The sequence below is a fragment of the Eublepharis macularius genome, chromosome 1 (assembly GCF_028583425.1).
Source record: "Eublepharis macularius isolate TG4126 chromosome 1, MPM_Emac_v1.0, whole genome shotgun sequence".
In the NCBI taxonomy this organism is placed as follows: domain Eukaryota; kingdom Metazoa; phylum Chordata; class Lepidosauria; order Squamata; family Eublepharidae; genus Eublepharis; species Eublepharis macularius.
Window position 1 is genome coordinate 250,286,639 of NC_072790.1, and position 14,583 is coordinate 250,301,221.

Below are 14,583 nucleotides of genomic sequence, written 5' to 3' on the forward strand. Positions count from 1 at the left end.
AGTCTCGGAAAGGAGAGGAGCTGCGGAGGAACAGCAAAGCAACTGGCGCTTCATGGCAAGAAGGAGACTCAAGGAAACTTGAGGGTATGTTCCAGGTACCAACTTCTCTTTTCATGCAACTTCTCTTTCCATGGGTTCTATGGGGTCAGAAAGCAACTTTCACCCAATTTTAAGAAATCATTTTTCTTTTTTCCTTTTAAACCTTTTAACAATAAAATGCAACCATACAGAAAACTTTAAATCAACAGTGTTTTTGAAAAGGTAAAAGTTCAACATTCCACAAAGTGGTGAGTCCTTTTTCATTCATTCGGAGCAACTGTAGCCCAGGCTTCTGTCTTTTTGTTGGGGAATTACAGCCCTGCAAATACAATACAATACCAGTAACACCAACCAAACACAATACACAAACACCACTTTAAGGCATATCATTTACATATAACATCTGATTACCTTATTCAAGGTGATAAGAGCATATAAATTAAGCTCCCCAGCAACCAGCCTCTTCCGCAGCAGCCTGCCTCTAGCCACTGACTCCACCCTACTGGGCTAAATCAATTTCCTCATAGGGGTTACATACACAAACACACTGTCCGTGTGGGTGGGCATTCCAATTCTACTACAAAATGTGCCCTGGAGCAAGACTGGTGTCTTGCCTCAAAAACAATGGATAGATTTATTGTCGAAGGCTTTCACAGCCGGAGAACATTAGTTGTTGTAGATTTTCTGGGCTGTATTGCCGTGGTCTTGGCATTGTAGTTCCTGACATTTCGCCAGCAGCTGTGGCTGGCATCTTCAGACTTTAAATACATGCTGGTGGGGTCTGAAGAGACCGTGGACTGCTTACCATCAATCTGGACCACGTTCGTTGCTCAACGCCTGCAACTGTGGAACTGTGCTCATAAACAACATAGCCCTTGTCACGCTTTCCTTTGGGGCCCTTGTGGAAGGTCAAGCCCTTCATTTCCCCTTATCTTTTCCTTAAGCCACACGGGAGAATTCTCCAGTCAGCGGTAACCTGGCTCTGGAAAATGCCTCGGATGCAACCAGGGATCAAGAGAGCTGCAACTCCGATGGCCCTGCCCTTTTCTTTTAAGAATTTTATTTTGTTCTTTTGCATTTTGCTTCTTCAGCAAAAAATACTAAACTGCAGTTGTGATTCTTTAGTGCTAGATTGAAGCAAGCTCTATGGTAGCTCTGACGTGACTTGGCCAACTATAAATAAATAAAACAAAAGGATGTGACGGGGGGAAACAGAGGAGGGGAGAATGATGTAAGACACTTTGGGTCCCTTTAAGGAGAAATGTGAAGTATTGGTGAAGTGAATACAAAAATACTTTGATAAGAACATCTAAGAGGTACGCTGCTGGATCACAACAGTCGTCTATCTGGCTCAACAAGTTGTTCCACACAGTGGCCAACAAGGGTCAACAAATGGCATAGAAGAACCCTGGCATGGATAGACCCAAAAATAGAGCCTGATGTTAGAGAAAGAATGAAACTGACTTAGAGTATGCCAGAATTCAAAGGCTTGGTGTCTTAGACTAGATAGGTAGTTAGGATCCGTCTCTCCTCCTTTCCTATCAGAATATGGAGTTCCTGCAGTAAAGGACTCTTATTTCTTTTCTAAATATAAACCAAGTGTACGCTTTTATTATTTTCATTCCTGCACACACACCAGCCAGCAGAATGAGCTTACAACCACCTGTAATCATGCTTCCTATGCTTAACGATAGACTCTGCTAACGGCCCAAACATGGAATCCTTTAATTAGGTTTCTGGGGCCTATGTAACGATTTATTTATCACTATTCACACATTTTCTGCGCAGGTTCCTTGAGTGACTCTTTATCTTAATTTGCATCAGGGCACTGGGTTTGATGCTGGGAAGCTCTAGAGTAATTGGCCTGACATCTCTTCCCCCACCCAGCCACTCTGTATGGGGGAAAGTCCCCCCTTCCTTATCCATCCACCCCCCTCTCCTTCCGGCTCTGTTTCCTCCCACCTTCCCCAAACCCATTCCTGAGCATCCAGTTCCTGACGCTGCCATTACCTCCTTCCCTCTGAAGGCAGCTCTCAGACCTGCTCTAGGCGTATAATAAAACAGCCGATGCCAGAGCCCTGAATTTCTCAAATGGGCAACGTGACTTGAGATAGTCACAGTGAGATTCCTGCCAGGGAAATGTCTTTGCATACTGGAAACACTCCCCGCATATAGAAAGGTAGCACTGCAAGGAGAAAGTGTCTGCCCTCTGTCCATGCTTGTTTTGCTGCTTTCTGTAGCAGGGAGTTTTGAAGGCAGGGAAACCTTCCGTAATGTGTTCCACCTGGATTCTGAAATGAAGCCACATCGGCTACAATTGCAGGAAAAGAGGGCTTAAAAATAATAACATTCGATTTATATACCGCCCTTCAGGACACCTTAATGCCCACTCAGAGCGGTTTACAAAGTATGTCACTAAAGTATTACCACTATTATAGCAGCGAATAAAGAGAGGCAGTCCTTTCTATCAGCTCCACTTCTCTGCACCCAGATCGCTGGCCATCAGCAGGAGGAGGAAGGGCACCCAGAGAGCGCCAACCATCGGCTGGCAGCAGAGGCCCACACAATGACATCATGTCCTCTTAGGCTGATTATTTAAGAATCGGCTGCAGACATACAAAAACTGTATGTTTTAAACCGACTGTTAAGGAATTGGCCCTGGCGCGATGGCGTCGCTTACAGTCACACCAGAAGCGATGTCATTGCTAGAAGCACATGTGCAAAGAAGATGATGGGGACCAGCCCCGGCCCTCCTACTAGTTGCCAGGGGGGACCTGCCCCCCTATGGCTCTGCAGTACGATTTCTCGAGCATGAGTGACCGTTTTGAGAATCCACCTTCAACATGTGCCAGATGGGGGCCTTGACACCTCTCTTTTGCCTCTGTGGTCCAGGAAGACCCCTCCTTCCTACACAGCCAGAGGAGCAGAAAAGCAGCTCCCAACTGAGAGGCCCAAGATCTCCAAAGGGAAATGGGAGATGGAGAAAGGAGGGTGGGGGGCTCCTCTAGCCCATGCCTCAGTTTCCCAAAGAGCAGAGGACATGGCTGCGTCGTTGAGGAGCCTGAACTGGAAGGAAAGAGAAGCCTGCTGGGGCCAGGGGGTCATGGAGCGGAGGGGGCTCTGAGTCCGCCCTCTCCCCTCCATTTCCTGCCCCCCCTGCTTCTCCCCAGATTTTATTTGGGGATTTCTTTGCCTTTGCACAAAGGGGCTCTTTGTGATGGAGGGAGGGGGGGGTTTCACAGCGCAGTCCTAGACACTGATTGATTTCAGGAGGGTTAGCTTGGAGTAAATCTGCATAGCACTGCGGGGCTCTAGCCTCTCAGAGTGAATATTGCAAGGAAATAACATTTGGCAGGAGGGAAATCGCCTCTTTATGGCCCCTTCCAGAGAGCGATCATCCCCCCAGGCCCCAACAGAAAGTTCTTTCTATTCAAATAAGAAGGGCATTGGAGAGAGCCAATAGGAGTATGCTGAGAGAAGGAGGAGGCCAATGAGGAAGCTGGAACCTGTCAGTCCCGCCCTCTCGTCGTTTGGAGGGAAAATCATGAGTGGGGGCGGGCAGGCCCTTCATATCCATCCGACAAGCACTAGGGAAAGCCAATAGGAAGAGGCAGAGGGCAGAATAAACCAATCAGAAACCAGAATTCTCTAAGTCCCACCTTCCAAGGTTTTGAAGAGAAAATCCTAAGAAGAGAAGGCTAGTCCCTTCATACCCATCCGAAAAGCACTGGGCTGAGCCAATAGGAGGAGGCTAAAGGTAGAGGGAGGCCAATCAGGGAGCAGGAGCCTCTAAGTCCCGTCCTCCGTGTGGAGCTCTTGGTCCCCTCAGTTGTGGGGCTGCTTTTCTGCTCCTCTGGACGTGTGGGGAGGGGGTGGGGGTCCCTTCCAGCCCCCCCCCTCCCGGAATTAGGCGGCAGAGTGGCTGGATCTCCTCAGGGTCAGCAGCAGCTCCAGGGGCTGGAGGGAAGGGAAGAGGCAAGGCCCCACCTGGCATGCCTGGAAGACCTCATTCTGTGGCCCCACATGCAGCTCGTGCAGAGCTAGCTTTCTGTGTGCGGGGAGGAGTTTCTCCAGGATGTAAAGGGAGATTCTGGAGCTGGGCTCTCCCGCCCCCCGGCCGTCTTGAGCCAGGCAGTCCCATCCCAGCCCTTCCGGGCCTCCCTTCCCTCTGGCCTCTCCTCAAGGGTTGGGGCAGGTGGAGGGTCTCGGCCTGATCCCTGAGAGGGAGTGGGGGGCTTCTGGCAGTGCCAGGTCCTCCTCAGCACTAGGGTTGCCAGCTCCAGGTTGGGGAATTCCTGGAGATTTGGGGGGGATGGAGCCTGGAGAGGGTGGGGTTTGGGGAGCAAATGGGGCTCAGCAGGGTATGTGGCCTAGAGTCTACCGTCCAAAGCAGCCTGGGGAACGGATTTCTGTGGCCTGGAGATCAGTTGTAATTCCGGGAGATCTCCAGCCACCACCTGGAGCCTGGCAACCCTACTGAGCACCCAGGAGGGATTTGGCCCCAAGGCTGGGAGGAAAGATGGCCAGGAGAGGAGGGGCAGGAAGGATGAGGAAGTGGCATTCCCCAATACAAAAGGGCCGGGTGGGGGAGAGACGTGGGGCCAGAGAGTCCCTCGATCAAACCTGGATCTTGGATGAGGCCCCAATGGACTGGCAGAGACATTTGCACGTTTCCCCCCATCTTTTTTTCTCGCCTTCCCAGGCAGCCCAAAAGCACACTTGATGTCTTCTCCGCTGTCTCCATGCAGTGAACTGGAAAGAGTCATCATGAAGCTGGGTCAGGTAAAGGTGGGTATAAATGGGGAGAGGCAGAGCAGAGGACAGGAATGGATCCTTCTCTGCTGCAAGGCTTAGAGGATTGGGCTCCTTTCCTGGCATTGCAAGACGTCATGGCTGCGCATTAGGAAGATGGGGAAATGGTCACCCCCTGTGTAGGATGACCTGTGCAGAAAAAGCCAATGTGGAACAATAGAATAATACCAAAATTCAACCAAGAAAATGACTCGCATCTCTACGATACCGATCTCTCCAGCCTTTTCCCTGTGAATTAGGACAGACCCTCTGGCCCCAAGATGCCCCCTAGAAGGGCTTGAAGGGGGTAACCAAAACTCACCTGGTAGCTCCTGTCCCCTTTTCCTTGCTGCTTTCTATCAAGAATAGTTTTCCTGTCCCTGTTTTTGGATTTCTTTTCTCATGAGTCCCCATTCCAGCCATATCAAGAAACACTTTCCTCTTTTTTTCTTCAGGGTGGCGTGTCCTTCGAAGAAGTCGCTGTGTATTTCACCCAGGGGGAGTGGACCCTGCTGAGACCAGCCCAGAGAGCTCTGTACAAGGAAGTCATGCTGGAAAATTTTGAGAATGTGGCCTTTCTGAGTAAGGATCCGTTTCCCCTAGGCTGTTCCCTTTAATTCTCTGAGGGCTGCATGTGGCTCCATCTCAGCGCTTGGCAAGGAAGCCTCTGATGTGGTATGACCTGGGCACATTGCCGGCAGTGAGACCAATGGGTGGTTTCTGCCACGCTCCATGATCCTTCCTTTAATGCGAGAGGGATTCTGGATTCTCTGTGCACAGAGGGGAGCCCCCTCCTAGCAGTCCCTGGACCATGTAAGAGGGCGTTCGTTTATTTTTTATTTATATATTGGTTTTTTGTTCCACCCTCCCGGCAAGCAGGCATCAAAAGAAGTGCCAAGTGATGTTTGGTCTGGAGAAGATGGAAGGGTCCAAACATGAGATTCCTCTCAGTTTGGGTCCTGCCTTACCTTTGCTGAGATATGACTACAGAGGGAACACTGCTGGCATCTTTTCCATTAACCTTATTCTTACCTGTCTTTCCCATCTCTTCTTGGCTGGGAGTGGACACAACTGCCATGACAGATGAATGATTTGTGGCCCATAATGTACTCCATCCCCCACCCCAACCCTCTTGTGTATTTCTCAAATCTGGATTGGGATTGCTGGCTATATATGTATAGAGACAATTTATAATATTTTTCCTGATAAAAGGACCTCTGATTGCCAAACCTGACCTCATATCCTGGCTGGAGGAAGAAGAGGAGCTACTTACCGTGTTCCGTGATGAACAAGAGGGCTTGGCAGGTAACGGCTTAGGTCTGTAGGGGGGCTTTGTGTTGCTTGTGGTTCCTTCATAGGGCTGGTGGGTCCCTGTGGTCTTCTTTATTCTCATGGTTGCTTCTTTTCAGAAGAGCTTTGGGTCCACTGTAAAGGCTAAAACTGCCTTTACATCATGAAACGAGATAATTTCCTACCTTTGAATCATGAATCAGGCAGTGGCTAACTGGAAAGGCTGTTTTCTAGTCCTCTAAACCAGGGACCTTGCACTTGTGGTTTGCCGCAGAGGTATGACCCAAAACAACTCCAAACACTATGTATGTTAAACACACTGTACCTCATCCCCCACACCCCTGAACAGAGCAATGTTGTGAGTGATGCTAAAGCTCATGGCCCATAAGTATTTGCCAGCAGTGAAGCCTACCAAAGTAAAACCCAGCATATTGCAGAGGAAATTCAAGCTTTTTCCGATGTATTTTAACACCCTAACCAGGATTTCTGTCTTCTGATTAACAGAGGAGTGCATGTTGTTTAGAGCAGCCAGTCAGGAACCTGTAAAGTATCCCAAGCAAGGTGCAAAAGTGCACTTAGAAGGGAAGGTCTGCACAGCAGATACTTTAACATCAGTGGGAGACATACACATGCAGCATTCTAGAAGGGCATATACACATATAGAAGAGATATACACACGCAGCAGTTAGAAGGGCAGCCACGTTCAGTCAAGTTGTGGTGTGGGGTTTGGCCTAGATCCGAGTCAGATGTGGCACACAGCCTAGTTGACCAGCTACCCTTTTCCTGCTGCTGATCGAACACAAGGTGAATGAAGAGTGAAGTCCTTCCCCAGGGTTTGGTCCTCTTTTTGAACGTACACTGGCCCTGTTAGGGATACAATTCAATGAGATCTGAATTTATACAGCCATGTATAAATGACTTGTTTTTAAGCGAGAGACAATGCAAATTAGTTTGTAGATCATGTTTGTAGACTGAAATGCATTTTTTTTAAAAAGCGTGCTTACAACTTTAATGCAAGTTATTTCAGCTCATGAAGTAGATTTTTGGCTCACAACACTGCACAGCTTAGAGGGATTGCCTACCACAAAATGTTGTTAGTCTTTAAGATGCTAGTGGACTCTTGCTCTTTTCTACCGCTACAGACAGACTAACATGGCAACCCATCTTGATCTATGCATTCCCTGTTACTTTAAGCATGATCCTACTGGGTAGTACTATGTTGTTTAATGTCAGTCCTAGAAATACTAATGCTCTGTTTCAACATATCTTCAACTCCCTATTAAATTTTTGTTAATATTATGTCTCTGTGAATTTGCATTTATGTACCCTATGGCATTATTGAAATGTACTTGAAACTGACTGCTAATTTCACACTATGTAAGTTTATACTCAATCAGTGGCCTCAGTATAAACTTACTGGTCTATGACTACATTTTGGGGCAGCTCCTAAAACTTGCAGTTCAAGCAAAGAAAAGTCTGTAGCCAATCAATGCCACAGTGAAATGCTACTCTCCATTTAATTGTCATAACCTAGGGATCTAGCCATACCAGCTAGTATGTCACAGGACCAGAGTTCCAACCTAGGTTTTTGAAAGTGTGTCCAGATACCAAGTTTTCAATTTCTTGCATTCTCTATGTTAGTTTGTTTAGGTCATTCCCTCATTTTAGGCTCTTGTTTGTGTACGTGTGTTCATTCCATGGTTTTGTTTCTTTCAGCAGATGGTGCATGGGTGTTGGAGACTGAACATCCATTGATGGAGAGAGTACATACGTCCTCAGATGTGGAAGAAAACATTAAATATTGTAGTGCATTGAGGATGGGGGAAGGAAAAATCCTATTTAATGAGAGGGAAAATCTTGATATTTTACAAAGTGACAATTTTCAAGAAATTCCTCCTTTTCAAAATATATACAAAGGAGATGATGGGAATGAGTACCCTGTTAGAGGTGAAATTGCTTCTGAAAAATCAGACATGAATATGCATTGGAACACCCATAACACAGGGCAACCATATAAATGCCTGGAGTGTGGAAAAAGCTTCAGTAAAAGTGGAAATCTTTCTTCTCATCAAAGAATTCACACAGGGCAGAAACCATATAAATGCCTCGAGTGTAGAAAAACCTTCAGTGAAAGTAGAAGTCTTACTTGCCATGAAAGAATTCATACAGGGGAGAAACCATATAAATGTCTGGAGTGTCGGAAATGCTTCAATCACAGGAGAAGCCTTACTTGCCACAAAACAATTCATACAGGGGAAAAACCGTATAAATGCCTGGAGTGTGGAAAAAGCTTTAGTCAGAGTGGAACTCTTTCTTCTCACCAAAGAATTCATGCAGAGGAGAAACCATTTCAATGCCCCGAGTGTGGGAAAAGCTTCAGTAAGAATGGACTTCTTTCTTCCCATCAAAGAATTCACACAGGGGAAAAACCATATAAATGCTTGAAGTGTGGAAAAAGTTTCAGTGAAAGTGGAAACCTTACTCGCCATGAAAGAATACACACAGGGGAGAAACCATATAAATGTCTGGAGTGTGGGAAATGCTTCAGTCGCAGTGACAGCCTTTCTTACCACAAAACAATTCACACACAGGTAAAGCCATATAAATGCCTGGAGTATGGAAAAGGCTTTTGTCGAAGTGGAAATCTTTCTTCTCACCAAAGAATTCAGGCAGGGGAGAAACCATTTCAATGCCCGGAGTGTGGGAAAAGCTGTAGACTCCTTTCTTCCCATCAAAGAATTCACACACAGGAAAAACCATATAAATGCCTGGAATGTGGGAAAAGTTTCAGTGAAAGTGGAAACCTTACTCGCCATGAAAGAATACACACAGGGGAGAAACCATATAAATGTCTGGAGTGTGGGAAATGCTTCAGTCGCAGTGACCGCCTTTCTTGCCACATAACAATTCACACACAGGGAAAACCATATCAATTCCTGGAGTGTGGAAAAGGCTTTAGTTGAAGTGGAAATCTTTCTTCTCACCAAAGAATTCATGCAGAGGAGAAACCATTTCAGTGCCCAGAATGTGGAAAAGGCTAAGAGTGGACAACCATCAAAGAATTAACACAGGAGAGAAACCAAATAAATGCTTGGAATGTGGAAAAAGCTTCAGTGAAAGAGGAAACTTTACTTGCCATGAAAGAGTACACACAGGGGAGAAACCATATAAATGCCTGAAGTGTGCAAAAAGCTTTAGCCACAATGGAAGGCATTCTTCCCACCAAACGATTCTCACAGGAGAGATAGAGATGGCAGTGACACAGTGACAGAATAAGTGAAAATGAGTCCCCTACCTGAGCAATCCTTAATGGGAACATTGAAGATATTAGGAGATATTAGGGATCATTGAAGATATTCGGCAATCTTGTCCTCTGGAGGGAAAGAAAGCAGAAGGTTGAAATATTACCTTCAGTCCTCTGTCTCCAAAACCAGCCTCTCTCTCAGCCAAGAAAAGGGTCCGAGGGATGTCATCTGAGTGTAATTGGGGGCAAGAATACCTTAGAGCAAGTCAGAGAGTCTGGCTTCATTTTGTTCACCTTTTCACTGAATTCTGAGAACTGAATGTTGTGCTTCAATAAAATTTATAATTAGTTTTAGTAAAATTCCCAAGTCTGAGTTTTTTTACTACAGCAAGATTCAAGTCCAGTAGCCCCTTAAAGACAACAAAATTTCCAGTCTAGAAGCATTTGAGAGTCAGCTTGACTCTCAAAATCTCTGGAAATCTTGTTCTTTAAAGCACTACTAGGCTTTAATCTTGAGTTTCTTATTGGAATGCTCTACTATGGCAAAATTCTAATTGGATCTACAGATTTCAAACCATTGGTCCTGTAGGCACTTTCTTGTCTGCTCTGATTGGCTGTGGCTCTTCAGAGAAAGACTCTTCTTAGGTTAACAGCATTTCTTGGCACCTCCTGTTCTAAGATCCTTTGAGACGCCTGAGAATGAACCTGGATTCTCCTACATGCAACACATACGCTTGACCACTGATCCACAGCTACCTCCTCCCTTACCCTCCTAGCAAAAGGGTTTTTGGTGGTCTAGGCAAAATGAGACAGTGCACCCTTGACTTCACATTCTGATACCTACCATAGTGTTTACTCTGGAAGTTTTTAGCCACTGTTTCCACTAAATGATAAACATAGGGAACTATATTAGTAAGTTAGAATACTGTTTACATCCAACTAAAAGATAACGAAAATGTGCAGTGGGAATGATTGAGTGTGGAGTAAACACCATATGGAAACATTAAAATTATGAATTGTCATTGACTTGACACCACTGAGCAAGATAATTTTGGAAAGAATGATTGTCAAGTTTATTAAAATCATTACTGCAGCAGGAGTCCTCAGTGAGGAGAACTGCTATGTCAGGCGTGAGCACAGCTTTTATAAATAATGCCAGACATCCTTTTTTGTCATGCGCAAAGGATAAAAGGAATAGTTTTATTCAAGCCTCTACAGAGGTGTCCTGAAAGCTGTTCCCACACTGATAAGAATGTTGTAGCAAGTCTACCAGTTAAAATGAATGGCTCTAAGAAGAGCGCTTTGCAGGCCCTGACCCTCTAGTACATCCCAGTTTCTCTTAAGCCTTATAGCAAACATTCCCAAAATTCTTTTCACGAGTACAGAGCTCTCTACAGACTGAACTCCATCCTGGTGATTTACTGTGTATGGGATGGTATCCTTAAACATAAAAGGCAAACTGCTGCCGATGATGCACTTATCCCAGCACAGGCGCAGTATACAGAAAGAAGCCAGTTGGCGGCAAAACAGTTTGCCTCTCCACTGCCTCCTTGGGACCTCCAGCAACGGGAAGGCCTGGCACTGCAGTGCCGAGCCTTCCTGCTGCCTCAGGGCTTCCCAGGAGCCCACCGCTGCATTGAGCCCTCCCTAGGTCCCGCAGCAGCTGGGCGGTGGGGCTCCCCAGTGCCTTCACGGGGCCTTGGGAGAGCGGCCAAGAGGCCAGAAGAGGAGGTTGGGAGACCCCCTCCCATCCCTTCCCAATCTCCCCTTGACTGATGCGGCAGGGCGAAGCACTGAATGGACCAGCTGTGGGACGCAGGAGCACTCCGGGCCCCCTCTGCGCTCCCCTCCCCGCAGTGCTTCCGGCCCTGTGCTAGGGAGGGGGCCATGCCAAGCCTGGCTAACCTGCACTGCCCCCACCTAGATGCCCAAATAACACCACAGGAGCATAATTAAAGACATTTATTAAGAAACATGCAAAAGATTCCAAATACAGAAATTGTGCAAAAAAGGAAGAAAGCGATTAAGCTAAATAACTACTCTGAAACATTGTACAGGCTTTGGTCTCCTAACAGACTAAGGGCCGAGCTATAAGTGATGAATGACACAGGTTGGACACTTGTCAGCTTCCCTCAAGTTTTGATGGGAAATGCAGGCGTCCTGGTCTTGCAGCTTGGCTCTCTGACTGCTGCCCAATGGACTTTTCAACTGTCACTTGTCCAACATTCCACCAAGCTGCCTACATTTCCCGTCAAAACTTGAGGGAAGCTGACAAGTGTCCAACCTGTGTCATTCGTCACTTGTAGTTTGGCCCTAAGAGAGACCAGTTTCTTGACACAGGCGCAGAGCCAACCTTGTATGAGAAATACTTGGAATAACTGGGAGTTTAAATACAAAGGATGAATCATGGCACATGTCCAGCCTTGATCTTCTGGAAGCAAAACTGCTGCATATGTGGTCCAATGTCTGAGCCAAATATCCAAAGGAAATGCGAGAGGAGGTCATAACCGCTGCATAAAGCAATAGTAGAGAGGGATCCTCTCCTTGCATCTGCAGAAGTTGTCTCTCATCCACAGAAGCCTTGTCAGAGAGCTACTGGTCAAAGGTGAGCGCTGTTGCTGTTGGGGGGCGGGGGTTGAACCTGCATCTCCCCAAGCATAGGCTGACACTCAGCTCTAACCACTATGCACCACTGACTTCCAGCTGCAGAAGAGAAAAAAAATTCAACATGGGCAGCTTTCCAAAAGAGGAGCCTGCAAGATACACACACTAGAAATGCTTGTACTGAAATGCTGCTTAGCCCTGGGGTTTTGTGCTGCTCCCACAGCTGTCTCGAGACCCATTTCCCGCTTGCCTTGCTGGATGGGGGAATCATCTCAAGAGCATCAAAACAAAGCCTGCACAAAAAAAGCAGAAGACAAATGCACAAAGCTGCCTTATACTGAGTCACACCCTTGGTCCATCAAGGTCAGTCTTGTCTATTGGGACTGGCAGTGGCTCTCCAGGGTCTCAGGACATCACTTGCCTACTTCTTCTTTTTCACTGGTTAGGATAGACAGACAGTCTAAGCAGCCTGACATGTTCCCATTGAGGGTGACAACCTTTTCTTTCGAAGAAAGAGCAGGATTCTACCATTCCGCTCATCTACAAAGAGGTGGCAAACAGCTGCTCATTAAACCTCTCACTGGGCTTGGCCCAGACAGCTTGTGGCGCAACTTCATTCCTTCACCACTTCCTGACCCCCTAGCTGGTTCTTCCCAACCCTTCTTTCCCTTGAGCACACATGACTCTGTCATATATTGAATCAGGCTACAAACAATGTTACCCGTGTAAACTTACTAACGTATTCAAAATTTTATTAACAATAATGTATAGGCATGTAACAGCATATTGAAACTGATTATTGAACCGTATAACTTCTTGACATCAACCCTGTTCACAGTTAGAAAACCATTTACACCGGTGCAAACCACTAGGATTTGCCTCAACAATTGATAAAGTGCTCTAAGTGCTAACAATATGAATATTGCACAACAATGTAAAGTGCAAATGTAAGTAAAGCACCATACGAACACTAATCCTTCCAACAGTTTGTGAGGTCCTGAGCACCATGTGTCCAACTAGCAGGGAAGAAACGTTGCCAGAGGTTTTTTTCTTTTCACTCCAGATAACTAACCACTACACAGGTAGTTCCTTAATATTATTTCTTCTTTAATAATACCTCTAACGGGTTGTCTAGATTCTGGTAAGGCCCGTTTCAAAGCATCTTTCTCAAAGAGTACAGACAAGTTATTTCTTTAAAGTATTTTTCTCATGAGTACCCAGTAGTGCATCCACTTCATACAGCATCAGGAGGCAAAGCCTAGTGGTTAGCACCGGTGTAAATGGTTTTCTAACTGTGAACAGGGTTGATGTCAAGTAGTTATACGGTTCAATAATCAATTTCAATATACTGTTATGTGTCTATACATTATTGTTAATACAATTTTGAATACGTTAGCAAGTTTACGCGGGTAATATTTTGTTTGTAGCCTTGTATTACCACGTTTCTCTCTGTTGCTGATATATTGAATCAGACCATGGGTCTATCAAGAACAGAATTGTCTATTCTCCCTGGCGATGGCCTAGGAGATTCTTTTTCAGATCACATCTTGCAAGATCTTTTCAACTGCAGATTGAACCTGGGATCTTCTGCATGCAACACATCCCACTGAGCCAGGGCCCCTTCCTTTCCCAGTCCTCTAATTACTTCTCCAGCTTCCCCCACTCCCCAGCCAGCCCCCTTCCTCCTTTTTCTCATGCCCAATGACTTCCAAGTGGCATCCACAGTGACTTCCGAGAGCCAGTTTGGTATAGTGATTAAGAACGCAGGACTCTAATCTGGAGAGCCAGGTTTGGATAGTAGTGTATGCGAAAGAGATCTTGGAGTAAGAGTGGACTGTAAAGTAAATATGAGAAGTCAGTGTGATGTGGTGGGAAAAAAGGCAAACTCAGCCTTGGGTTGCATCAAAAGGGCCATTGCATCGAAATTGCAGGAGGTCATAGTCCCTGTAATGATTTCAAGAAATGGGTGCATGCGTCTTTAAATGTTTGGTGAGATAAGTGAAGAGTGGGGGGTGAAAGAGAGAGATGAGTGAGTGATATGATTGGTGGATGACAGAGTGGGCGGAGTGAAGGCAGTTTTCAGTTACTGAGGGAGAGAAAAAGGTTCAGTCAGGGCCAGAGAGGCGAGCTGTGTGCAGCCTGAGGGTGTTCATGTATTTGTGAGGGAAAGGCAACCTGAGTGGAAGCCTGAACTGAGTGTGTCTGTGAGACTATATATTCACTCTGTTTGAAGCAGGCAAACTGTGTGTGCGCCTGAGAGAGAAAGAACTGAGAGTGAAAAGGAAACAGGCTGGCTGTGTGCTGTCTGAGGGGTTCTCTGTGAGGGAAATAGAGAGCCTAGAGAAAGAGGCTAACTGTGTGTGAAGCCTTACAAGAGATCTGTGTGAATGAGTTTGGATGAAGCAGCTAGAAGAACTAAGAACGACTTTTATGTAACCAATACGCTTCTTAAAAAAAAAAACAAACCTTGTTTTGTTATATCCCAGAGTTATCTCCCATTCCTATCCTCAGGGCCACATAGAACCACGAAGGAGCCTGACGCTCAAACACGTTACGAAAGGGAAAATAAAACATTTTGGAATAATATATTCCTGGTGGCAGCAAACTACCCAGAG

The 14,583-nt window shown here is 46.0% G+C and overlaps 1 protein-coding gene across 1 annotated transcript; it reads left to right on the plus strand.

The window, feature by feature from the left end:
• Positions 1–3,868: 3,868 nt before the first annotated feature.
• Positions 3,869–9,683, plus strand: LOC129334637 (zinc finger protein 501-like). Its single transcript, XM_054986866.1, has 5 exons — positions 3,869–3,976; positions 4,742–4,827; positions 5,286–5,412; positions 6,043–6,135; positions 7,837–9,683. Exons 2-5 carry the CDS (start codon positions 4,762–4,764, stop codon positions 9,081–9,083), a joined length of 1,533 nt encoding a protein of 510 aa, XP_054842841.1. The 5' UTR covers positions 3,869–3,976; positions 4,742–4,761; the 3' UTR covers positions 9,084–9,683.
• Positions 9,684–14,583: the final 4,900 nt, after the last annotated feature.

Bases quoted from the DNA above. Each gene is read 5' to 3' on its own strand.
- LOC129334637 (XM_054986866.1), top strand. From the start codon at position 4,762: ATGTCTTCTCCGCTGTCTCCATGCAGTGAACTGGAAAGAGTCATCATG. The intron at 4,828-5,285 runs GTGGGTATAAAT...TTTTTTCTTCAG, and splicing joins TGAAGCTGGGTCAGGTAAAG to GGTGGCGTGTCCTTCGAAGA. The intron at 5,413-6,042 runs GTAAGGATCCGT...TCCTGATAAAAG, and splicing joins TGAGAATGTGGCCTTTCTGA to GACCTCTGATTGCCAAACCT.